Source organism: Cyphomyrmex costatus, unplaced genomic scaffold, assembly GCF_001594065.2.
Source record: "Cyphomyrmex costatus isolate MS0001 unplaced genomic scaffold, Ccosl1.0 scaffold398, whole genome shotgun sequence".
Lineage (NCBI taxonomy): Eukaryota > Metazoa > Arthropoda > Insecta > Hymenoptera > Formicidae > Cyphomyrmex > Cyphomyrmex costatus.
The window spans coordinates 325,599-353,202 of NW_017278185.1; the positions used below are offsets into that span (position 1 = coordinate 325,599).

Sequence of the window (27,604 nt, forward strand, 5' to 3'; positions counted from 1 at the left end):
CTTTCTGGTTCATTTCCTTGTCATTAATACGTACTTTCATTTGCTTGTAAATGCGATCACCCGTCACGAAATGTTGCACTTAATGGTGCAACTTGAAGAACATTAATTCTTCTCTGCCTCTTTTACGACTTCTCTCTAGATTTTGTTTCTTTTTCAATGACGAGCGAAATCACGTGGTTGTCGTTAGTGACCATAAGTGGTGCATGTAACGATTAAAAATTATGGCGTTTGACGAAGAAACATGTGTTCTCTTTAATTAACGACAGCTTTTGCATAAAAAATTTTGATTAAAAGAAGCGAACCAATTAAAAATAAACTCAACATTGCATAAACGATTTCGTTAATAATTGTTAAGAAAACAATTGTAATCGTTGCTAATCGCATTATCTTATCAGATTCATCGAAACAATTTTATATTAATTTTACTAAATTATATTTATAAAATTATATATATATATATATATAATTATTTTACACATAAATTTATTGCAAATTTTTAATGTATATTGTCGAATAGATTAAATGCCTTTGAACCAAATGCCCATGATAAAACAGTTTGTCATAAAGGACATTAAAAACTTTAAATTGTGATGGCATATGTGTCGCAGTATATGATGCATGCGATGCGTACATTACATTCCGACAGTGACGAATAGCGAGAGAGATTGGTCATCGCGATTCGCAACGTCAAAACTTCGCTCATAAATTTTGACACGTTTGGTTATCGAAAGTCTCTACTGGCATATACCACACATATATGACGTATTCCATTCTACCATTTCAATGTAAATGGCAAAATTGGTAAAATTGATATAATAAACAGTTCAAATCATAAATCAAAACTGATCTTAATAAACGGATTTACTGCTGTCGTATTAAATTTTCGTGTTATATTTTTAACGTTTTATTTTATACGTAAACAGATTGCAAAATGTTCTGTGTGCATATCTGACAGTAAATAATAATAATTTTAACAAATCATTTTCTTTTAAAAAATATTTGAAATGTACATGGAAAAAACAGTTTTGTTGAAGTATCTAAAAAAGCTATTCATATAAATCTAAAAATAATTTTGTTCATCCATTAAAATAATTATGTAGAAACTAAAGTAAGATGAGCAATACTGCAAAAAATTTTGACATTCTAATAAGCAACTTGAGTGGCCCACATAATTATTTTGATAATTTGATACAATTATTTTTAGGTTTGTGCCTATTTATTTAGCTAGATTTTTAAATACTTAGCGCAAAACCGTATTTTCTACAAAGAATTTTAATTATGTCATATTATTTATATGATTAATTATATGTTTGCTGTTATTGAAAATATTTAAACGAACAATATAGATTATTTCCTGAAATTTAAATAAAGCAGCATCTTGCTCTTTTTATAAAATAAAATCTGCGATGCCGTCAAATAACCACGTTTGCAATTAGAGTAACAAATTGAGCACAGTTAACGGCAAATAAAATCCGTCGACGGTAGAGCTGACACGACAGTTTTCAATTAGGCTAGTCTCATCTCAGGCGCTGACAGATTGGAGAGAGAGTTGAATATCTTCCATTTTAAAGAAGAAAAGGTTCGTTAATTTGAGACTGGTTTACACGACTCCATAAAACCCGTAATGACAAGAGACATAGAACCGAGAATAGAAACCGGGAAGTTAATAACGCCATAGGTGGCATAAAGTTCTGTCGCACAATTCGTAGAAAGCTTACAGAAAACGCTGAAGCTCAGAGTCACGTGCACTGTGATTGATGTTTCCTCGACTATGTCTCGTGAAGCGCGAATATAAAAGAAAATAATAGTCCCTTATTCTTTTAATATTTAGCAAGAATTCAGAAAATCAAGAATTTTTGAAAAAAAAATTATTTTTGGATGATGATGAAAAAAAAATTTTTCCAATATTAAGTGAAAATTAATCAAGAAATGTTTAATACAAGTTAGAAAGCTATATTCAATGAAAATAGCCTTAAGTGATACTTTTTGTGATAAATTCTCTGTACTGTAAACTACTTTTAAAAGTGTTTTCATTGTCTCAGTGATATTTCTGTTGTTTCTTTGTTTTCTGAGAAAGATTTAGCACAAGTTGGCTTGCGAAATATTCTGTATTTTTTTCTAAGCGCAGAAATACGATAAAAGGCAATCTTTAACATTTCGTTAGTCGCAAAAATATTCAATTGATGTTAAATGAGATCGTAAAGGCTTTTGAACTTTGTTTGCGTCAACTCATTATCTCGATTCACTATTTTCTTGAACAATTTTTATTTAATCGTAACCGTTGCGTTGAAGTTGCTTATGATAACCGCAAAGCTGTTTTCCATCGCTTGTGGAATCGTTCGATTTGATTGCGCTTCGATGGTAGTTCAGATTCCTTCTTGGCGTAAGAGATGCGCGAAATTATTTTGAGAAGGGAGAGAAGAAAATGATATTTCGAAAGAAATTTTCGTAATAAAGATATTACCTGCGAGACGTTCAAGAAATTCCATTTACAGATAATTTCTTAAAAATATAATAGTGTTAAGAAATCAATGTTAAAATAACAAATAATTAAAAATATTACTTGCTCATAAAGAAATATTATTATAAATTTATAATTTTCTGAGACGTATCATATTGTTATTGTTATTTCCATAGGTTGATTTATACAGATCTATATGCAAATTGTTATTAAATTATTAATATATTCTATGAATAAATCGTACGTTTCTTATACGCATTAATTCAAGTTACGATTAAAACCTGCGAGTATATATATTATCGCAATGGCGCTCTGCATGTATCAATTACGCTGTGTAAAATATTATACTATACTACATTTGCATCAATATGAAGAAAGACGATATGTATGCATTCTCGATTTCAGCCATGGCTGACGAGAGCGGTGGCAATAATAATTATCGTAATAATCCGCAACGAGTGTTCTCTCTCTCTCCCTCTCTCTCTCTCGTCGTTGAAATCCCATTGTCCTTAGAAAACGTTACGGCCGCCACGGGTATTAGCTTACTCCGACGATGGAGACTCGGAAGGTCGCGGTTTGCAAATAACTTTCCTTCTTTTATTACCGAGATCAACGCAAAACCTTTTACAATGGCGCGGTTGAGATATTGGTGAATGTATGTACAGTGTATGTACGAGTAATATATCTCGAGGGTCACATATCAAATATCGTGGGTGAGTATAAGAATAAGCCTAGGGAGAGGTATCAGGCTTTCCTCCGATCACAGAGTTTCTTGTTAATGTTATGACAAAAAGAAATCAAAGTCAAGAAATTCTTCACGGTTTATTATTATGCCGTTTTTTATGCTGTACATTTACACACGTAATAATCATAAAAATAGGTATCATATAACACGGAATAAATTTACTGCAAGGTAGAAAGTAAAGTTGTGTAAAAGGAAAAATGAAATAAATATCTTATATTGATTTGTAATAGTATAGTTTTTAAAAATATATTTAAATTATTATTCCTTTGACCCTTTAGATATCCTCTGTACATTGCAATGTATATCAAATTTGAAGATATTATTCGTTAAAATTATTTGATTCTATCAACATCATTGAAATCAGACAGATGCACATAATAATGTGTACATGTTGGAAAAATAGAATTGGAAAAAAAAAATAGTTTTTAATACGAATTACTTATCAAAATACCCGAACTTAAAAAGGAATTTTGTTTACCACTAAAATTAAGTCTGAAAGGGTTTACTTACAATTAGACTTTAAATTTATAAGTGATAATTAAATTTAAATGAGTCGTTAATTAATACTTTTATAAATGAATACAAAGTCTTAGCCATTAATACATATCAACACTTTTACTTTAATCTGATAAATGATTGTTCCAGACTGCGTTACACACCGGAGTTGGTGCTCAGCAGCAGCTATTGGAACCCAGGATGGCGCAGTTGGAGACTTTAGAGGCTAAGGTAATGGAAAACTTTTAAATCTCGCAATTTTCCTGGAAAAAGTTCTGGAAATTAGGGTATTTGGCGCAAAACTATTAACTGTGCGAAAATTCCAATCACGTCCTGAAGTGAAATGATGCGCGAGAACTCACGCGATAGGAAGTTATCCCGCGTCAGCCCTTACTCTCCTGGTTCTTGATGTCCTTTTTGCTCTTCTTCCTCGTGCCTGGCGGCGGTGCTGTCTTGTGGGAGCTGTTTTTAGTGGTACCCTCGGAAGAAACTGAAGGCGATGTTTCGCGGTTATTGGCGAGTCGGCATTATAGCCCGCTGGTTTCTTAAGCCTGTCCGACCAATGATTTATATGCAGATGCGTGAACCAAAACCCCGTTTGGTCCGAAGGTCCTCAGACCCGAACTCGGTGTCCGGTTGGGCGGGTGGCAAAAGGGGGACCAGAGGCCTCCGCTCGCATCGGTGCCATTAAAAGTGCCCCAGCGTGGACGCCCAGTGGCGTAGCAGCCGCAAGAACTGCTCGGCTTTTTTGCCGAGATATACAGAACGCGACAAGAACGTTAGATCGAGGATGCAACGCTCGCGAGCTCGTTTTTCGACACAACGACGCTTTTACCCTTTCTTTCTTTTTTGTACGTCGTTTAAGTCGTCGGATTCCTCGCGCCTGATTGCAGGGAAGGGCAGGCTGAAATTGAAAATTATGCGGGCCGCGACGCGCTATTACCTGCTTCACGACTTCCATGCGCGTTTTTCATAAACTACAAAACCGCTTTGTGCAAAATCCAGGAAGCTGTCTTTATTAGCTCCATTAATATTGCGGTCGAAAGTAAAAGTGAAATCTACAAAAACTCGTTTAAACCGAGGTGGAACAAACACAGGGTTAATTAAAGGAAGATGTATAATAAATTCACAAAAAATGCCGCGTTCCACGAAATTATATATAAATCTATGAATAAATAATATGGACCTCTGGAAAATACACTATTAATTTTTCTATTTTATTAATGAGAAGTTGGCCTATCATTTGCTTGTAATACACATTTTATCCTTGTTAAAGTAGAATTATACAATGTCTGAGTATAGTTACTAATAAAATGTATTATTATTTTAAATAGAACTCTTTCAACTGCTTATATAAATACTAAAAGGAAATGTTCTCCTCTCTATTTTCTCTGTCATTTGTTCTCTAAAACTTTAACATTTTCTTAGATCAATGCAATCACCTAATTTAAAAATTAGTTTTAAATAGCAGAATGAGAAACAAGTTTCTTTCTTCAGTATTTTTTAAGCAATTAGAAAATTCTGCTAGAAGAATAACAATTGCTACACTATTCAAGCATATATGATTCTATTCCAAGAAAGATAGAATCTGTATTAATCATAGATAATTGGCCAACTTCTTCTTTCTCTTTCAATAAAACGAATAAATAGTATATTTCAGATACCCACATTATTTTATCTATCTTCTGTAAATGCTCTATCTGTTTGTCTTTAAATATTTCCGATGTTATATGTTTAGCTTTATCGAGAGTTGCATTTTAAACTGTTTTAAGCTATTTTTTTTCTCCTAAAAGCCAATATTTGAGAATTTTCCTCATGTATGTGCCCTCCGTCGTAAAACATTATATCTGCAAATATCTATGTTGCCAAACGATACATGCAATAAATCAGAGTTATTGCTGGTGAACAAATATTTGACCGAAACAAAATCAGTGTAGCTAATTTATCTAGCATACCCCTGCAACCACCACGAAGCTCGAAGGGATTATCGATTGCATTTCCACTTAATAGCAGTGTTGCGATGACGGAGCGCCGTACTTCGCTAATAAATGGCCGCGCTACTTGTAGTTAGACGTAGACTTAATTACCCCATCGGGAAAGATGGTCGCAACCACACCCCGATCGCCGCCGGGCGATGTTGAAGTACAGTTGAAATAATACACAAGCTAATTATCATAAGTACAATCGTTTTCCTCATGTAATGGATTCTTAATGCGACGTTATCAATCATAATGCGCTCACATTTGTTCTATTTCAGTCTCAAATAATGACGATATTGTTATTTAAAATAAAGATACAGCTCGCGAGTGGTGATTTTAGATCGCTGATGCACTGGGTTTCGATAACTGTAATAATTCAACTAAAAACAAACAATTTTAGGTCACCTATTCTAGTTGTAAAGAATTCCACATTAATTATATGGAAAATTGGATTTCGGTGAAATGAGTTAACTTTCACGTATGTGATTATAAAGTTTTTATAATCACAAGGCTTCAATAAGGGATAGTTTTTGAGTCACCATATACCAGAAATATAAATAGAAAACTTTTACTTACAGAGCATCTTTGATACACCATAGCTAAAAAAAAAACTATCCATTATTGAGTTGTTATTATTCTGTGATATTGTTTTCTATATCATCATTTTGTTCACATTTTGTAATCTATATTCTTTCTAAATTTGTAGAGTGACTCTTACTCTGAAGAGTGAAATTTCACTTTTAAAGATTGAAAATTGAGCTAGTCTTTTTCAGGACTGAGTTAAAAAAATTTATAGAGTTATTTTATATAGATACATATATATACATTAATTTATTTTACTGAAAATCTAAATTTCCATATTTAATTAATGCTAGGTTCTTCATAATCTCGATGGAGTTATAATTATAGAAATGATTATAAAAGTCCACAGGCGCAAATTTCTCTTAGACTGAAAATTCCACCAGCGTTATTAAACTGTGTCCAAAGAAAAGGTATACGTAAAAGTAAAAAAGAATAGCAACTATTTATCGTCGTATAATATTTACTTCTGTTTGCATATTCATCTGTTTGATGAGACACAGCTAACATTTACTCTCGTCGAAAGGATCGGGTTTCTGACGGAAAAAGGAGTTGAAAATGCCTCGCAATACTTAACTCACTTGACGAGACGAAACTGCTTAGATCCGGGTAGCATATTCCGCGTTCTAATTTATAGGTTCGTCGCATAGAGTATACCGCAAGGTAACATGTACTCTGTATAACTTTATATCGTCTCTAATCTCGTGCTTTAAGCCTCGTCGCGTCTTTAACTTACTTCGACTCCGGAACGACGAATAGCGAATTCCCATTCACACTCGGCACGCACGCTCGCGCGTCCATCCGTATCGAATATTATTTTGATAAATGCATATCCGCCGGTCATTATTTATCGTCTGCGTTTGCTGAGCCCTTCTTCTCGCAACGAGTGGACCCGTCGACCTGGACAACGGACACGCCCTCGTATCACCGAGGCAGTCGAACCGATCCGGTTTCCTTACCAGCGTCGTTAAGTTCACGTTCTCAACCGTATCTTCAACCTTGTCCATTGTATGATACAAGTTTCATATTGGACGTCTTTAACGTTGGAAATCGCGGGAAATCACGCTACGCGCGCTTGAAGGTGCAACATTGCCTTTGAAGACGCAACTGGTTTTTCTATCGCAAATAGAGAACGTGAGCGACTACAGCGACAAAATAAATGAAGGAATCGAAGTCGTATGAGGAAACTGAGAAACTGAACAAAAAATACCGATTTTGATATTGTCAGTATGTTTTTGTGTTCTTGTGTAATCGTATAAAATTTTATATTATATTTCATATATACGTTATAAATATTCGTGTGGAAATGAAACTGAAAATATTATTTCAATGAATAACAGTTATTTTTAATACTCAGACTCTTATATGCCCTTTATATATGTTTGTTGTTGAATATTAAGAGTCCTTTACTAATTTTTTAAAAATATTAATAAAAGAAATATCTTAGAAATATAGATTTCTTTAATTTCTAATGTTTGAAAATTATTTATGTTAAAAACACATTTATAAATATTATTTTATGTCTCACAGTTTAGAATTACTTATAAATAAAAATAAAAAATTTTGTTTTGTGTGACATAAATAGTATGAGTCAAATCGACTTCCACGAGCACTTACGTGTGCAAACACTTATGGATCTTATAGGTTAAACAAAACAAACTTTTTTGTTGAGACTGACATACAGTCTTTATAATGCAACATGGATTTTGTGCGGATTTTAAAGAAGAAAAGCGATTTTGGTGAGCTTCCAACTTGTCTTATATGAAATTCAACGCGATATTTACGCTTGAGCGGATTCGCACGGCGACGTCGCGTTTTGCTTTCGCGACGTAAGTCGAGGCAAAGAAGAATGCCGCGTGCTGGGGGCACGATATGAATAATGAAAAAGAACGTCGGGACTCGAGACTCGAAGAGGTTGCATCAACGTCAGTAGGAAGCATCCCTGCTCAGGACGCTTTTAAGGTGGTTGATCCCTGGCGGGTAAGAAAGGATCTTTTATCCGCGCTTCCGTGAGCAACGGAAACCGTCTTGAGAAATCCGCTCCAATTGTATTATGTCGAATGACACGGCCATTTTATCAGGAAAGGGGAAAAGATAATTTTTGTCGTGTGCATAAAGAATTTTTATGAGTAGAAATATACTGCACGAAAATAGAAATTAAAAACCTTTTAAAAACGTAAAGAAGGACTTGTTATAAATTTGTGATATTATTAATATGTACAAGATTTATACTTAATGTTTGCAAGTTAAAAATAAAAGTTTAAAATATATTCTAATATTTTTTAAGTTATTCACAATACTTTTACAAAAGACTAAACATTATTATCTTAGTAATCAATTGTATTATATCGTATTAGTGATAGGCATTTAAATTCTTCTTCTATGAAAGCTTTTAAAGGACTCGATCGTGCAAAAATTTAGTATTAAATATTATTCATAGTCAGAAATATTTAAAAGTCTTGAAACTTTTAAATGTTTTGAAGCTCTTAAAAATTTAAAAGATTTTTCCTTCAAAATGTTTGAATATCCGAGACACATTTGAAATATTTAAAGATAGAATTGTATTTTATTTGTCTGTGTATAAATTGAAGTGTTGAAATAATATCGTAAATTTTACAGTAAAAAAGGAATACATATTTGAAGACTTTTAAAAATTAAAAAATTTTTTTAAATAATTTTAAGTATATAATATTTTAAACAATTTGAAATTTTCGTTATACATTTGAAATAATTTGATATTTTGAGTCATTATATCCGGCGTTATTAAATCTACTTTAAACAATCTGTAATTTATTACAAATTTCAGAATAGAATTGTATTTATGATTATATATGTATACATATATTTTCTTATACGTATGTATTTTGTGAACATTATCTATTTATTTTATATAAATGCGCGTATTTATATGATTTTTTTTAAATGTTTTTTTTATATTTCACAATACATAAAATTATAATTAGAAATCTACTATAAGTTTTAACACAAATTATAGATGAAATTAGATTAAAAATAAAATAATAAATAAATACCAGCGAAAGACAACGAAAAATAGATGCGATGCAATAAATTATTTTGAATCGAAAATTATTTTTCCAGCCATCCATTAATTTATTTACAAATTTTTATTTTTCTACCTTTATTTTTTCTATCTTATTTTTCCATCTTAAATATAAATATAATTAAATTGAAATAATATCCTTAAAAAGATCTGCGTGGTTAGGTGATAGAACTCAACGTACACACCCTCATATAAAATTCGAATTCCTTACAATCAAATCTGACAGTATCATGAGCAAGACGCTCTAACCGTTCGTGTCTGTTATAAGGAAACCCTTCGCCGCAGGAGAAGTTAGGTCATAATACGCCCTTGGGCTCAAGGGCCCAGACAGAGATCTGCGAAGCAAGATTGTGATCCCGGGAGTCACTGCCCTTAGCTGTCTGAACGCCGATACTTTCGACCAAGTTCTACCTGGCCGAAAATCTGCCGGTTCAGGATTGTTGCCCGTCGGCAATCTCGCTACCGTTCTTATTTTTACATTTTTATTCGAAGCGAATGAAAACGGAATAAGAGATGCGTCTTTATTCGAGACATCTGATGGAATATAGAGAGAAAGATAATCCGCATTTACATGGGAATGGGTGCGTGTTTATGTATATATATTTTATATATATACATACAGTATATTATAATTTCGTTGAAACAAGATTTTCCAATTGAAGTTAATAATTTGATTGACCTCTTTAGGGGCATTAAAAATAATTAATGAGTTTTAGTCACGAAAGATGCGATATTTCGCGCAATGATGAGGTCCTCCGTTTTGCAGAGAAACGTGTTGTATTTGTAAAATTCACACCCAGAGATTGTGTCGCTGAGGTACGGCGTATTATCTCGGAAATGCCGGTCGTCTTCCATGCAAATTCCGCAATAAATTTCCGCTTTCTGCGTTCTCGCCATATTCTTTTTCGCCTTTTTTTTTTCCTTCCCTTCTTTTCGTTCCTTCATTCGCCTGTGTGCACTGCAGTTGTGCGTCGAGAAATTCATGGAATGTCCCTGGTGGTTTCGCAGAGGCCTTTCGTTTCCACTTCTGCGCAAGCTGGAGAGACGCTATAGATACGATCAGGAAATTATATATGCATATAACACTCACGAACATGTCTCTATTATCTCGTTATTTAAATGGCCATTATGAGACCGCGTAATTTTCAAAACGTCGTTGCGCGAAAGAAATATTCGAGATTTTCGCGGGAGATTGGCTATAGAAACACGTTTACCATTTTAATTTCCTGAGTAGCATCTAACACGGTAATGTATTATTGGAAGTAAATTAATACAAGTGAGAAGAAGATCCATTCACAAGATATCTAATTACAATAACGCAATACGACAATAAAATATCTTAGAATACATTACATATATCATTAGAGACATATATTATAGTACAAACATATTTTCAATCACACAGCTTTGACCGCACACCGAGTATTTTTCATTCTATATTTGTATTGGAAAAAATTTGTGCACAATTCAAGCATATCTCTATTTTATCTCATCTTTATCTATACATTACAATTCTTTCCTTGAGATTGCATTGCAATTTTATATACTACTTATAGAAAAAAGTATGCTTTTAGTAAAATTATTTAGTTGAAACATTTTTTAACAGTAGTCAAATATTTTGTTTATATGTATAACAAAAACTTTAGTTGCTTCTACGAAATACATTTTTATATGCTTTATAAATAATAAACATACGATTTATTTATATTAAATAAACAAGTTATAGTTTGCATAAAAAATTACTGTTTTTTACATATACAATAGATATATTTTAAAGAAAAATTTTTGTTGTTACAATATAAAATTTTTTTTGCCCAGTGTACTATATGATAAACGTTTTGATATACAGTTTTTAAACCTTTTTTAATTTTAAATATTTTAAAAATTATTTGCACATTCAAGTAGAAAATGTAAGCATGTAGAATGTAAACATACCTCGCAAATCCAATGTTTTCTAATCGCAGAATAGAAATCTCAGTTGCATGGGTGAAGTTCAACGTTAGCAATTAAAGACTATAAAGTATTCAATGAAAGTACTAAATAATTACTGAACACTACAGATATATTTAGATCTTATTATCAAAGGAGAACCATGATTCATTTAATACTAAACTGAAAAAATTAATGAAATACTATACATCTGCACATTGAATATTTTATAACTTGAATGTTTTTTAATGAGAGGGTAGAAATCTCAGTTGCGTGGGTGAAGATTTACGTTAGCAATTAAAGACTAGAAAATATTCAAGTTTGCGGATACAATTTCATTCTATATTTCTTCAATCCTGTATTAGATGAATTCTTGATTCCTCTCTAATATAATGAATTTAAATAATCTGTGGCTTTCAGTGATAATTTTCAGCCACATTGTGGCACACCACGTGATAGTTACACAGATCAGAATTTAAGACCCGTTGGCTTTATTTCACGAGGCCATGTCTATACTTTTTCAGCGTCAATCTTTTTCAATCTCGTCGATCCGTTTTGTGCGCAGAACGACGGCTGCGATAAGAAGACACCGTCGAGATTCGTTCGCGCCGAGACTCGTCGGAAAGCGATGGAATCGACAGTTTCGAGGGAGGGAATTATCGTGAATTTCGATCCAAACATGTACTGTTCGCGCGTACTGTTCCCTCTTCCTCGCTCTCCGAGATAAATGTTGGCATCGATACATCGCGCCTCGGGTTACGACTCGCCTCTTCTCCACCTCAATGTGTTCCAAGACAAATGTCCCTATCGATACCGCGGCGATGCATCGTATCTCGCCGTATGGCTCGCTTGTTCTCTTCACGCGCTCGGTTTCAACGAGGATTTTTCTGTCGCTCTCCTAGCTTGCGACGGCTTCACACACATCTCGTTTCTTTTTGCTCGAATAAAAAAAAATTTTACGTGTGTTGCAGCGCAACGTGTTTCGCGAATAAAACAGATTGACAGGGAGAATGTACGGTGGGAATTTTGTAAAGAAATACGTTAAACCTTAATAGATTTTTCTTCGTCGCTCGCTCTCTTGTTGTGAGAATTTTTCCAGTCAGAAAATTCACTTCCAGCTGTGACTTATTTAATCTCGAAAATTATATTTACGAAGAGATGAATTTATACCGTGAAGAATAAAGATGTACCATTTTCACCAATTGCGTGTATTTACTTTTTTTTTGCATTTCTCAGTAATAAAGGATACGCAATAAATTAAATTAAATTAAGTTGTGTAAATAGTTTGATTAAATTTTCAAAAGGAACGAATGTCTTCATATTTATCGCAGAATATACATAATTAAACTTCAGAAAATATTTATGCATGTATAATGCAGGTATGTTTAAATTGTTTAAAATGTTAAATTGTAGTAAGTTTAAACATTTTTTTTTTTACAAACTTATTTAACGAACGTTTCTAATTTATTTCTATAATAAGTATGACATATATTCATAAAAACAAGAAATCCGTCAGTTTCTTTTCTACCAACGTGCTGAGTTTATCGACAATTCTTTTTTCGCCCTTTCTCGTATCGTCGTGAATCTGTGCCGTGTTTCTTTGAATATATATGTATCCTGTCGAAACAACGACGAGTGCTTTTTGCAAAGGGTTTGCAGCGCTGTTCACACGCAACGTAAACGTGCCCTCGGGGCTTTACCTTATACTCGCTCACACGTGCGCATGAGACACAGCACACGCAGACGGAATAGGTATAAGGAACTTGCAGCCAGGGTTTCTACCTTTGTGTAATCCAATTTACGATACCTCGGTAATGGCAGTTGCTATCAGTTTGCTACAAAGTCTCATTCCGGTATAGTCTGTATTCATAAGTTAGAGGATCGAGGAACCAATTACATATCGTACAATCGGGAACTTATGACTAGAGTTCTATCGATATGATTCAACTGTAATGACCTTATTTTAATTATGCAGTTGGACTTCTTCGCCGTCTATTCTTAATCCTAATTTAAAAAAAAAATAATTGTGTTAACTGTAACGAAAGCACGCGACGCGCCCGCGCGTTGGTCAAATATTATGAAACCCATTTCGAGCTTAAACTCCGCGAGTAGTCATCTTCGTTATTTTAGTCTAAATTTTCCTAACAAAACTTTGTGCAATAATTAAAAATATTTTGTTAGGAAAGTTTTAAGCTGATTAATGAGGAAAAATAGGATATTCAAGTCACGATGTACTCCGTACAAGATTCAAATTTATCTATCGCTTTTACTATTCTCTATACACGCTGAAAAAAATATAGGAACAAGTTCGACGATTTATGGTATCGCAGTTGCCGATCTTTGACGTCACGCCGGTGGCGAAAAGCCGTGTTTATGGAAAGCAGGCACTTCGCAATGAAGGCCGCGTCCACGACGGTGCTTTTGTTAACCTGCACGTATAGGTTGAAACGTGCGTGAATACTGAACACATTTCGTATGAACCCTCCGACTCTTTATCGGGAAAAACAGATGAAATTCTTCTTCTGACGTTCGTAAAACTTGATTATTTTCTATGTTAAAATTACAAAGAATTAGAAGCTTCTTATTTAAGTAATGAGACTTTTTCCCAGTTATGCCGATGTGACAAGTATATTTGCATAAACTATCGTGGAATAGAAGAAGTTCCTCAAGAATTCTTAAGAAATTACTCAAGTTTCTTCAGACGACAAATCATTGATCAATGCTTCTTCACGCAGGATAAAATTTTTGCGATTTTCCTATTTTACATGCAAAAACCATTCTCGTAGTTCATTTTAATTTAGAACATCAATTCGACGTCGATTTTATTGTTTCTCACTGGAAAGCTGTTTACATAATAAAAAAAAGTACTTAAAAAATTTAAATACTTTCAAAACAAATGAAGATAAAATGAATTTCTTATTTTTAGTCTTCCAAAAACTTACTTGATTTTATTGTGTATTTAATTTTGTAAAGACTCACAATGTTTCTCTCTCGTGCAATGTAATCCTGAATTTCCAGTTTATAAAAGCGTACCGCAAGATTGCTACGGGTAGAAAGGCGCAACGAGTGTCTTTTGTTATTCACAGGAACAGAAGACGGGCTTCGTCAGAAGTGCGTCCACAGCGATTACTGTGAACAATTCCTACTACCGCGACATCATTGTTCTCAAGTGCTCCCGCGTTTTTCGTTGCCGCGGCCGCGTTGTCGGTTTCCGGAAGCTCTCGATGATGGCCATTCAAGGTGAGAAACTGTCCGCTTTCGCGGAAAAGGAAATGCGCGCGTCGACGTCGGTTCGTCGTGATGCTCGGCTCAAAATTAGGATCTGGTGACTTTCTAACTGGTAATCTTGGAAACCATCACACTATTGCGATAATCACATCGGAATTGACGACTCAATATGTAATATACATAAATTATTTCTTCCGGGATGCAGAAAATTATCAGAAGCATTTGACTCTGATCTATTATATATGCAAAGAATATAATAAGAAATATTTTTTTAATGATTATAACTTTTAATTATATTTAGATTTAGATTTTTAAATATTCATATAAATATATATATGTATATTATTATATTGTTACATTATTTATTTGAAATGCAATGAACGAAATGTTTTATCTCTAAAGACAAATTTGTCTCAGAGAAGTTACAATAGAATTGAATTGTATATTTAAAAATAAATTTTAATCTCAAGAAAGAGAGTCGTATTATATAATTGATATACATTTTAATCGACTCTATACATTTTAGATTAATACAGAGGCATTAAAAAAATTTTTAATGCCTTCTCACACACACACACACACACACACACACATTGAAAAGATCGCGTAAGTTATACTTACGTAAAAACTGCGTCTACTTTTGTGATTATATCATAAAGGACTGTCGACTAGCTCAGGAGAAAGTAGAAGGTACCGCGAAAGGTGCTAATCAAATTAAGTTGTGTAGCGGTAGAACAATGATTACGTATCTTGGATTATAAAGAAGATGGAGTCTCCATATCTTCTTTACGCTAATGACCGTCTGCATCAACTAGAATTAATTGCCGACCCGGTGGGTTATCTGTATATCTTGTTTACCAGCTAATTGCGAGAGTTAGCCTGCATCATTATTTATAGACGATACCGATTACACGTAGGTTCTCCTATAGTATATCTCCAACGTAACTTGACTTTTAAACCCGACTTTTAAGTTCGCTGAAAATCACTGAATCTTTTACTTCGCTCGAAGGTGTTAACTTTTCTAATGTTTCGTTCGTAACACATAAACAGCAAGGCGGCGGAAAACATTATTCCGATTAGCGGAAGTTCTCCGGGCGAAAAATTTAATGAAAAAAATCGCGCGAGTTTACGGGGAAATATAATTCAAGATTAACGCCTGCAGATGACGTGTAACGGACATAAATCTTAGGTCGCCGTACGAGAAGCGATCTTTTTTTTTGCACCGTGAGAAGATGCTTCGTTCGAATAAACCTAGGCGTAATCGTTAGTAGAGGATGCACTCGCATAAATGTACTCTCTTCTGTTATTAAAAGAACAAATACGAAACTGTAGATAGTTTATTATACTGTTTTATTATAGTTCTTGATTCATTAGATGTATAAATAAGTTTCCACCAGAAAAGTCAATTTTAGATGATGCTAATTGAAAACCTTCTAAACAGAATCAAGACACCAAGCAGCCACTTTTGATTGGTTCGCTATATATTTTTGCTCGCATAAACCTTTGTCTATTATTAAAAGAATAAATATGCGAGACTGTTAGACAAATTAATTTATACTGTTTTATTATTCTTGATGCATAATATAATGGATGACTTATGTGCTTGACAAGAATTATAAACGATTTAAAAATGTTGAGGAGGGAAGGCAAAGTGCGACAACGTTTAGCCTTATCTTCTCAACATTTTTAAATCGCAATACAGTCGCAGAAAATAAGATTTGCTGAATTCAATGATAAAAATCCGTTAAGTTTCTTTGTCTTCAAATTGAAATGAACGTCTATAACTGTGAACTGCACTTCGTGTCGCCACAAGCTAATTGACCGCTGCCGTACGTCGGTTCTATCAGCTCGACGACAGTAGTGAAATAGTCCCCCCGGCTTTGAGATGTAATAGGATCGCACTTGGCTATTACCACTGGACCACGTCGTCGCGTTATCCTGCTGTAAGATACCGACGCGCCGTAAATCTCGGTCCACGATAATCCCACGAGCAGACTCGAGCCAGGAACCAACCAGTCGAGAGAAGAAAGTGAGGAAAAAGCGTCTCATCTACAGCCGAGAAGTGTCGCGCCGGGAGACCGCGCTTATCTCACACGTTTTCTTCGAAAATAAATGTACACGCTGCCGCTTACGATACTGAATCTCGGTACCGGTGCTGAAGGTTTAATGCAGCGAAACGGGCGAGTCGAGAAATTACCGGGGATCCTGGAAACCTCGCCCGATTGCGCACAACGCCGGCAAATAGCCTTTAGATGAATCGGAGGAAAACGAGGGAAGAAGTAAGAATGATAAACGTACAAAGCCATTTAGCTCTTATACGCTAGTCGGAAAACTATAGAAGTAAAACTAGAATTACAAACTACTAAGAATAGTACAAAAATATATCATTATAAGAAAAAGTAATTAATTTGTAAAAACATACAATACTTATACTGTTTATAAGCTTTTCTATTCAGGTGTGTCAAATTACTATTCTGAATGGTATCACAATAGAAAAATGTTTCGTTAAAATTTTCTCCGCCTCTCCCCAGAAAAAGGAAAAAATATTTCAACTTTTTTGTCAATAAATACTATATACTTTATTTTAGAAAACATAATCTGCACAAGTGTCATTCCATTTTAGTTATTCATTAAATATTAAAAAGACAGCGTTTCTATCGATTGTGTCTCCTAAGAGTAAAGCAATCACTATTTCGTAATAGAAAAGAAAAATTGATAATGAAAAAGATAAATTCTCCCCGTCGATCCTTATTTAAGAGAAAAATTTTAATTTTTTCAGAATACTCGTTATATATATATATAATAGCCGAAGAACAGTCATCTTGACATACAAAGAAGATGCACAATTAAGGCACGGTCGTCGCTTCCCGGGGGAACGCAATGCCGCGTTTCTTCTTCATCTTAATGAAGAGTCGTCGATTTCCCGCGAATTCGTTCCACGTTACCCCGCAAGACAGAACTCCGCGAGTCAAAGGCTTCGAGACCTTCGACCCCCTCGGGAGGCCCGTAGTCACGGTACACCGCGGTCCTTGATACATGGTCCTTGAAGGGGATACGCTGTCCCCCCTGGCGATGCAACGCGAGGTCGATGTTTTCCCTCCCTCGTCGAGCGTGTGTGTATGTGTGCTCTCGCGATGGAGGCAGATGCGATATGGGAGTATCGTGAGCACGGTGTGTCTTGGACTCTCGGTCTTGGACGAGACAACGGACCACCAACCGGGCATCTCGGAACGACCGACGATGAACCGGATGCACCTATTCCCGCGGGAACGTCCAGCCGTCGTCGTCGCGCGACTTGCAGAACTCATCACGGTTCAAAGTTCAACGATCTCCGCAGATTTTCTTTTCCCTGACGAGCATGACGCGAGAGATCGGCTCGTAACAATCGGCTCGATGGCTTTAAGCACCCCACACACTCGATCGTTAATGTCGCAGCATATCTGATAGCAAAAGTGCTTGACCAGAAAGTGTTTACCTTATCTAAAGAGCATGATACTGCGAAACAAATTGCAAAAAAGTAGCATGAGGCTGTTCTCTTTAGCGGAATTTTGTGCACGGTTCATCTTTTCTCTTTTTCTCTTTAGTGGGGAGAGAAATGGAAAAAAAAGGATGAATTTTGTGCAAGAACTTTAGCTAAAAAAAAAATACATCTATTTACTCAAAAAGACAGGAGAGGTAATTTCATAATTCTGCATACATATAAAGTTTTGCTAAAATACTTAAAAATTTTATTATAAATAGGTATAGAACTGAAAATAATTTTGTTTGAATTAAAATAATTATATAAAATGCTCAAACTTAAATAGTTAAACTGTTAAACTGTTAAATTGTTTGCAGCAATGTTTCAGTTTTCTATAATTATTTTTTAGCCTAACAAAATTATTTTGAAATTTATATTTAACTAAAATTTTAAATATATATATTAGCAAAATAATTCTTTCTGTCCATGCGTGATAATTCTTGCGATATAAATTAAATGATAGTGAAAGTACTTGATCAAGAATTTTTTTCCTTACATAGAACGTGTGATACTGTGGCACTAATTACAATAAAGTAGCATGTTTCAAAAAGACAGAAAAGATGATTTCCTAATTCTAGATACAGATATATAATACGATAATTTTCGCGGATATAACATGAAAGACTGTCACGTAAATTGGGTAAAAATCAGCGTATTTTTAGCTCATTTTTACGTTGTCTAATTAGTCGTTCGAAGAAAAGCACGAACGTGACAAGGCAAATCGTGAGACAGTGTCTTTGACGTCGATCGCGCGGAGACATCCGGTTCGTAGCTGATTCTCTGTACATACATAAGCCTAGCTGGTGGTCCAGTCTGGGACACAACTCGCTCGCTCGCGAGCCTCATATCGGTCCTTGGACCTCTCGTTGGCGCAGAATACGGGGACCAGCATTGGCGACGGCTGGCGAGACAGTGCCCGTATGTGCCGTCCTCTCAAGGACCATCGCCGTGAAGATCGCCGTCGTGTGCAGTACCGACGGTGGAAGCCCATTAAGGCCGAGACATCCCGTCCCGACCGTCGTCGCAAATCATAGGTTTAATGGAACGATAAATTCGTATTCATGCCGCGTGCGCGCCGATCCTCCCCCGCAAAGTCCATTGCTTTCGCCTTTCGCAAGCCGATGTTCGAGCGCGCGCCATGAACGTCGAGGAAAAAAAAAGGAAGGAAAGGGGGTAACTTTGAAGGAGAGGCTTAATAAAGGACCGCGACGAGCATGATGCGCGCACCTCGGAATCCGAATAATTGATAGTTGCATCGCGTTCCTCGCCAGCATCTCCCCGTGAATGCTGTCGAATGACGCGGAAGAGCGAACAGAGAAGTTAGAAACTAATACAGACACTTGAGCTACACGAACAGGAGGAGTTCGTCGACATTTTACTTTTCTTTTCTCTCGAGAACAAATAATCTTATCTACCGTCTCAATTACGTTAAAATTTATAATTAATCCCTACAATTAGTTCTTAAAAATTCCTAAAAATTACTAATTAAATCCCACTAATTCGTGATTCTTGAAATTAGATCTGTGACTGAAATAGTGTATACTTTTAGAACTTGAAGTCTGATGGGTTGCAAAATAATGAAGGGTTTGAAAAGTGCCCAAATTTATTAATCTCTTACTATTAAACAGCATTGCTCTTTCTTTACATTAATATTAAATATTATATCAATACAATATATTTTATATTAGATTTTGTTGATATACCCTCTATCTGCATTCTCATCTCACCTGCATGCACGTGACAATTCATTCAAAGTTTATTTATTTGTAGCAACTTTATATTAACATTACCATGGGAAATCTTTTCTAATTGCAACGAACTACCTATATCGTAATATCAGTATGGAAATTAGTGAAATTACATGATTCGCATTGCAATAAAAACTTTCCAATTTACAGTTTTTTTTATAAATGCTCGCAGCAGGAAACAACGGGTTACGAATTGCGATACGCCGGTAACGACAAAATTATAATTTTCCACAAGCTCGATCGTTTATAAATATTCATACCCAAGAAATTATTCACGACGTCGTCCTGTGGGGACCTATGCCCTTCGTCGTTAGGTAAATTGCGTTGCTTGTTCGCACATGTGAGAAAATCGACTATGTATGTATAATGCATCCATTATATCAAGAAGATGATAGTTACTCTCCTCGAGCTATGCTTCAGAAAAGTAGTTAAACTCGCTATCCTAGTAAATGCCAAAACTTGTAGTATTTTATTAGTTTTTTAACGCATTCGTATATGATATATATAATAGGTAATAATAATAAACACAAAGTTAAATGGTGACCTTATTAAATAAAAATGTTAATTAAAGAATTTTATTGGATATATTTTAAGCGAGAAATAAGTATCTGCAATTAGATAGAAAATTTATTAAAGATCTCTTGTATGCTTTTATATAAAATACGTTAAATATACTTTCTAAACGTTACCAAAAACTATATTTAATGTATTTTAAACATTACATTTAATAGGTCTACAAGTTTGCTCCCGCCGTTTTCATATAGATAGTTTTATACCTGTAAAAACGGCGGGAGCAAACTTGTAATTATTAATTAAAAACATAAAATCATCAAAAGAAAGGAGGAAAATCTAAGTTGATGAAGTATATACATACAGCTGATTAGTTATTAATATTTTAGTATCAAACTACAAGTCTGTTTCACAATTTCCTTGTATTTCGGGCAAAATAAAACCTTTGGGCATACAATTATTAAGTCATAAAATCATGTGAAAGATATTAATAACGTTAATAAAATATATTATAAAAAGAGAGATATTAATATATTTTATTGGAGAATATAAAAGAAAATGAAATAATTAATATTTAATTATAATAATAATTTAATAATCATAATTTTTTAAATTTCATTATAATGCATGTTTAAGAAAAAAAAATATATACTTAATACATATTAAGTTAACCTCAGGGGACGCAAATTGAACAATACCAATTTAGGCAAATGCAAATTGAAGCTGAGACACCTTGCCATTATATAGTTATGGCTCATTAACTTTTAATTACATTTATTGCAGATGGCCAGTATAGAGGTATCGTTATCGACGACACCAAGGCGGAAGAAAGGCGGCAGTATTTCCGGAGGTGTTCCGTCCCCCGCTGGTCACCGGAACAGAGATCATTACAAGGAATTGGATGCCCTCCGCGTGGCTCTACGCGACAAAGAAAATATCATACAGACGTGAGTAATTGCTTGATTACAGCCTTCAGATACGCGGCTGAGAGAGGGCTATTGATCACGTCCTATTGCTTTATTATAATGATCGCGCACAAGAGAATAACAAATGAGCGATAGGCAATGAGCAGACCTGATATTCCTTTAGAGGAATGCGAGAGCTGGATTTTCATAAATGAATATAATCGCGATTTAAAATTCTTACTTAGAAATAGCATGTTCGTTAAGGCTTTTCTGAATTAATTTGTCGGGCCAATTTTTTTGCTTTCGTCGTTATAAATATGTATAAATGAATCGTCCCAAAGGGGAGCTGCAGTAAAAAATATTACACGTCGTTAATATTCTTTTTTAGCTTTTTTCTGGTCGCTCGCTCTTTGCGCAAAGGAAATATTCTTCGAATATTTCATACCGTTCGACATACCGACACCGAGACTTTCTGTTCTTTTCTGAAGTAAGATGAATGTACCAGTTAGTGGACAATTAGTGGACATGATCCAATTATTGCACGACCCAATCACAGTATACAATATTAAAAAAATATTTTAAAATGTTCTTTAAATATTTATTTAGTGTAAAAATATTAAATAAAAGGTTGAAAAATGTTTTTTAAATTTTGTGTGCTGATTGGAGAAATATAACAACAATTTTAAATATTAAGCTTCTAATGATATACAACTTTAAATAAATTCATTGTTTATAAAAATTTAATAAGACGAATTTATTTATATTCGTGCATATCTTTAAAAGCTTAATATTTAAAATTTTTGTTACTTAATCCAATAATTGAGTCATGTCCACTAACATTTATTTATTTTACAATACTCATTAGAGTAGTTTTAATTTATTTATAAAAAAACATTTTTATTAAAATACGATATGTGATGCAAATAAAGCGCATTCTGCATTAAATTCTACAAAATTAAAAAATTAGGAGAGGCGCCATTTTCTTTTTGTGAAAGATAATTGTGTAATGTCAGATATTTCCAGCGATATAAAAAGAATCAACTTCGGATTTCAACGTATATGTTTCTAAGATCGAGGCTGCAGGTAGCGAAGGTGTTTTCCTTCTTCGAGTCACGGCATTCGTGCCTCTCGTTATTTTTTCAGACTCAAGGGCCAGCTTTGCAACACGCTGAGCGGTAGACTGGCATTACGCAACGGCGCGCCACCCTTGACCGAGGCCGACAGGAAAGCGGCCGAGGAGCGGCTTCAAAGGCTGCGACGGGACGCCGACAATAAGCGTCTGGCCATTAAGAACCTGAAGCTCGCGCTCGAACGTCTCGATATCACAGAGTAAGTACGAGGGAGATCGCCGCGGGCTCATTCGGCCGCGTTTATCGTAAATCGTGATTACCGATACCTATACGAACGTTTGCCATAAACACGGCAGCACGGAGGAATCTACATGCATAAGGACAGTATAGCTGAAAAACCGAACTCGTCAACGTAATTATCGCAATACACTTTAATGGAATATTATTGCACTGCATATAGGATCGACGTATAATTACTTTATCTGATGCTCAATTGATAATTATCAAAATAGTCAGGATGGATGATGTTTAAGTAATTGATCCGAAATGTGTTAATTTATTAAATTTGTGTATCTTTATAAAGTTATCAATTTGCTTGATTAAAGTTCGTAGATACATTACTGTAACTTAATAAAGATAGAGAAGAGAACAACTTATAGTTAGGTATTGTTTACCTAAAAGATCCTCTGATTATTCGTTGTTATGATATTTCAATAAATTTTAATTTTTTTAAATATAAAACAATTTATTTCTTAAACTTGATATACATCTGGGGTCCCACCTTCGTCAATGTGTGTAGTTCCCGCTAGGATTCCTATCTCGGCCAACTAGGGTTTATAGCCCACTGGGCGAACATGGGCATGATTTGCCCAAGATAATTAAAATAGAAAAAGTTAATGTAAAAATAAAAATCAGACTCAATTTGGAAAAAAAAGACTCAATTTGGAAAAAGGGACAGTGAAGAACAATAGTATGGCAATGACCTCCTCTTCTTCTTCTTCATAAGTAGATAATATTTAGAATCAAATCGTTGGAGCCAAGGCTCACTCGCTCATTTAACAGAATTAGATAAAATCGTCACCCCGGACGCGACATAGATGTATTTTATTTGCAAAATCTAAAATTAATTAAGCAAAAAATAATGTATTTGAGATTTTTTTTTTATTTTAAATCGATAACTAACTTTCATCTAGAAAATTGAATGGAAATCTTTTTTTAATTGAACGCACATCGATTCTCAACAGCAATAAAAATAATTGTTTTTAAATAAAAAAGCTAGTTTTTTATATTAAAAGAATATCTAATATGAAAAGCAAATATAATACAACAAATGCATCAGGTTGCGAAGTATTTGTTAAGATGCTTCAACTTTGTAATGTAAATGCGCTTTAAATATACGCAATACTGATTTCAGTAACATCGACGTTCGAATACAGCAAGCAGAATTGGAATACAGACTAGGTCGCGAGGAGCTTGAACTGCTAACTCTTCATGAGGAAAGCAGAGCTCTGCAAACCGCCTTGGAGCTGGCCGAAACTCAAGAAAAACAAAAGAATGATACAATATTCAGGTACACGTTTTTCATTTTATTTCATTGTCATATTTCTGCATACGTCTTATAGAGCCGAACATTTCGGTAAACATTTGTTACACGGCAAAAAACACTGAAAATTAACCGCAATGCTCGCAGCTCGAGGTTTGGCTCGAGTTTCGGCTCAATAATCTGGATGCACCCTTCAGACAGTTATATTAATTACTACCATGCAATTTAACTTGTTGTAGCATATCATATAAACTCGAGATAATAAACTTTGTTTTTTCTACTTACTTACGAAACAACAAGATTTGATTGACGTTCAAAATAAAAGAATATCTTTCTGTATATTTTTAATATATACGAATATAGTGATTTACTATGAAAATATAAGTTTGTCGTTTAATTAAAGATAGAACTGTTTTACAAGAATTTAATGAAACTTTCCACTATTTTTACGACGATTTTCTTGCCATTTAATATCTTTATTAATTAATTTTTACATATTAATATTTTATTTATCCTCTTCTGAACCTCACTGAGAAAAATTTTACTGACCATTGCTTGCCATATGTTTTGCTCAACTTTCAAGTTCAACGTCTTGCTTGCAGCTGCATTTCTGGTTCGACGCAAGTCACGATTCACGCGGTAGAAGTCAGTGCGGATCCGAAAAGTCCCCGTTTCGGAGCTGGCCCTAGGGACGATGCAATAGGTCTCTACGTCGATTGGGCCGTAGAAGATTCCGGTCTTTGTAAGGGAGACAGGTTCGTATTGCCGTACACTGCAACAAGTTCGGAATTCGCGAGTCATCGAATAAACATCGTGCAGCTGCACCTGGTTATATATCTTGTCGATAGCCTGATGGATAGTGATAGCGTTCTGGAATTCGTAAACCCGTATGAAGCTGGCCCCCCCAATATTAAAAAATCGATTTTTTTTCTTCATGCATTCGTTTGCTCATCGTTTGCTCACGAATGCTCAGTTGAAATTTTCGTTTGCTCACCCTTAGTTCAAAAGATATACTAAAATTATGTGTTTTGGGGGCCAACTTTACACTAGCCACAAATATTAAAAAATCGATTTTTTACTTTATGCATTCGTTTGCTCATCGTTTGCTCACGAATACTCACGTTATTTAACGTCGAGAATTGAAAAATAACAAAAAAAAAGTCTATTTAATCGAATTTTCGCTGAGGACAATTTAACATTGATTAAGGAATATATTTGTAAAGTTTGTCGAAGTATTTTACATTATTATGTAACATTAAATTACACAATAATATTACAATTTTTCACTCTATTTATTTTTCTTTTAATTAATAATTAAAATAAACTATTAAATAGATATATTAAGTATTTTATTTTCCGAAGATAAAGATATATTTCAGGCAAAGATATACTTCAAAATATTCTTCAACAAATTGTATATAATAAAGGCATGTACAAAATAAATAAAATTTTCTATTCCACACTGATAAGTGAAAAATAAAACAAACATTAAAATTTCAAAAAATGAAAATAAATTAAATTCTAAAAATTCTAAAAATTCAATTTTTTTGTCCGGAAAATGTAAACATTTTTTTGTTGGAATAAATTGAAATGTATACTTTCGAAGTTTTTAAGGCTCACAAAGTCAATCAAATATATTGACAACACCAGTAAAACTATCTCTGCGCGGAACTGTAAATCGAGCGTCGACTGTTTTGTTTTATTGTTCTCGGAGATGTTACAACAATGCGGATAAGGATACTCCTCCGCATTTCTGTGAAAAGAGAAGGAGGGTCTTGCACATAACTACGAGAGCTGGGATAAACCGTTCCATTCGCGCGTTCTTTAATCATCGTATAATAAGAGAGGAAAAAGTCCTGTTTCTGTCGACGCGACATCTAATAATTACGCCGTATTCTTCTAGTTTAGCTTTGGAACGATACGTCGCTTTCCGATGATTTATGAAGCGTAACACTCGTGATCTGGAAGTCTCAAATAACATTTACGATTGGATGGAAAAATAATATGTAATCTTGCCACCTTGATATGCTTTCCATAGAAATCGTCGTTCGAATTCGATCGAATGACTTGAAAGGAATCCTCTAATTTTTTTGAAGTGAAATGTCACTCTAAAGACAAAGAGTGAAAATTGAACCAGTCTTGATAAAGAGTGACTCAATTTTTAATACTTAAAAGAGTGAGATTTCAGTCTTTAGAATAAGATTTTACTTTAATAATTTTAGAGAGAATTAAGATTACCTGTACTCTCTCTAAAACTTTTTTTTTAGAGTGAAATTAAACATTGAGCCACTACTTTTTAAAGACTGGTTCAATTTTTAATTTCACTCTAAAAAAAAGTTTTGGAGAAGGTAAGATTCTACTCCAAAGAATTTAGAGAGTTGGAAAATCAGAATTCAGGGAAATCTATTAATTCGAGCACAGCCCTGTTAGTTACGGAACAGGTGAAGGAAGAGTGTCGGAGAATCATAGTGTTTGTGCATGACGGTATGGTAGTACTACGTAACGTGGCTATCGGGAAAGAACAATGCGGCAATCTTGACATTCGGTTCCCAACGGGTCGCTGTAGCGTGAAGCAGCACAGGAAGTTCGCCGTGTGCCCCCGTTAATTGCATTCGCGACTTCACATGACCCCACCTTCTACTTCTACTATTTTCCACTAGTATACCCACTCGAGGGAATTCATTGTACGGCCGGCGGTATTCTGGAATTACCTGCCTACATTAGTCGCTCAAAAATCGTGTAAATTAATGTGAGCTTTGAACTTTTCGTTCAAGACGCTTGATTTGAGAGATGTATTTTCGAGTGAGCTTGTACGCACAAGTTTAATTGCGTAATAAAAGATAAACTCGGTCGAATGTACAAGTTATTATTTTATTATAACTTAGAAAATTTAAATATTCGAAATTAAATTTTTTTATGTGATGTTAAAATCACATTGGATAAACTTTTAAAATATATTCCTCAATGTAAAGTCGATTTTTCTTCAGTAAATATTTGATTCTTCTTTTTAAAACGTTCTTTTTTTTGCTTGTTAATTTTGAATGTTAAATATCTTGTTGACGGTTATATATAGTAACAAGAATTAAATTCTACTGAATAAAATCAAGCTTTTAAATGAAGAATAAAATTCTTTTAATATCATAGATTAGTCACAAATAAAATTCCATCTTATTATTAAATTTTTATAGATTCCGAATAGAGATAATCTAAGTCGTCCGAGATTTAAATAGAGCACTTGCGCAATCGTACGCGACTTATTGGTCAACATTTCTTTCAGAATCTTGGAAGTGAACGGCAAACTCGTGGTAGGAGCAGGTAGAAGCGACCTGGCACGTCTTCTAGCCGTCGCGCCCGACGCCGCGCAGATAGTGGTCCTTCGAAAGGGAGAATCCCTTGCAGCGTTGCGTACCCTGCGCTCTGATAATCTCAGGCTGACGCATAGAATCGGTTACCTTGAGGAACAGGTCAGAGATCTTCTGGCGCCGAGCAGAACCGAAGTCCCCACCGAGGATCCACCGCCTAGTCGTCAGGAACATGTACAGGTAAACGCTGGCACATTTAAAATCGATATAAATCGCCAACATTTCTTGTCTCTTCGAGAGAAGCATTTGTGTGTTGACAGACGGAGATTCGTTTCGATCTAAAAATTCTGATTTTGTTATATAAATATATTTATTTATAAATTGTTATTTAAAAAGAATTATATCAAAAGAGAGCAACTTCATAAAAATAACATAGAAGACTATATAAACAATATCAAGTCATGTATCTACTGTATCATAATGAAACAATAATACTAAGATAGTTGAGTGAAAACCTGTTTTAACAATA

General features: G+C 34.4%; 1 protein-coding gene across 1 annotated transcript in view; it reads left to right on the plus strand.

The window, feature by feature from the left end:
* sprt (PDZ domain-containing protein sprite) overlaps nucleotides 1–27,604 on the plus strand; it is a 93,562-nt gene that overhangs the window by 64,529 nt on the left and 1,429 nt on the right. The window contains exons 4-9 of the mRNA XM_018543744.1: nucleotides 3,852–3,932; nucleotides 21,039–21,202; nucleotides 22,304–22,489; nucleotides 23,645–23,800; nucleotides 24,376–24,528; nucleotides 27,051–27,315. Of these exons, the coding sequence (XP_018399246.1) occupies nucleotides 3,852–3,932; nucleotides 21,039–21,202; nucleotides 22,304–22,489; nucleotides 23,645–23,800; nucleotides 24,376–24,528; nucleotides 27,051–27,315 (1,005 nt within the window). The remainder of the gene's footprint in view (nucleotides 1–3,851; nucleotides 3,933–21,038; nucleotides 21,203–22,303; nucleotides 22,490–23,644; nucleotides 23,801–24,375; nucleotides 24,529–27,050; nucleotides 27,316–27,604) is intronic.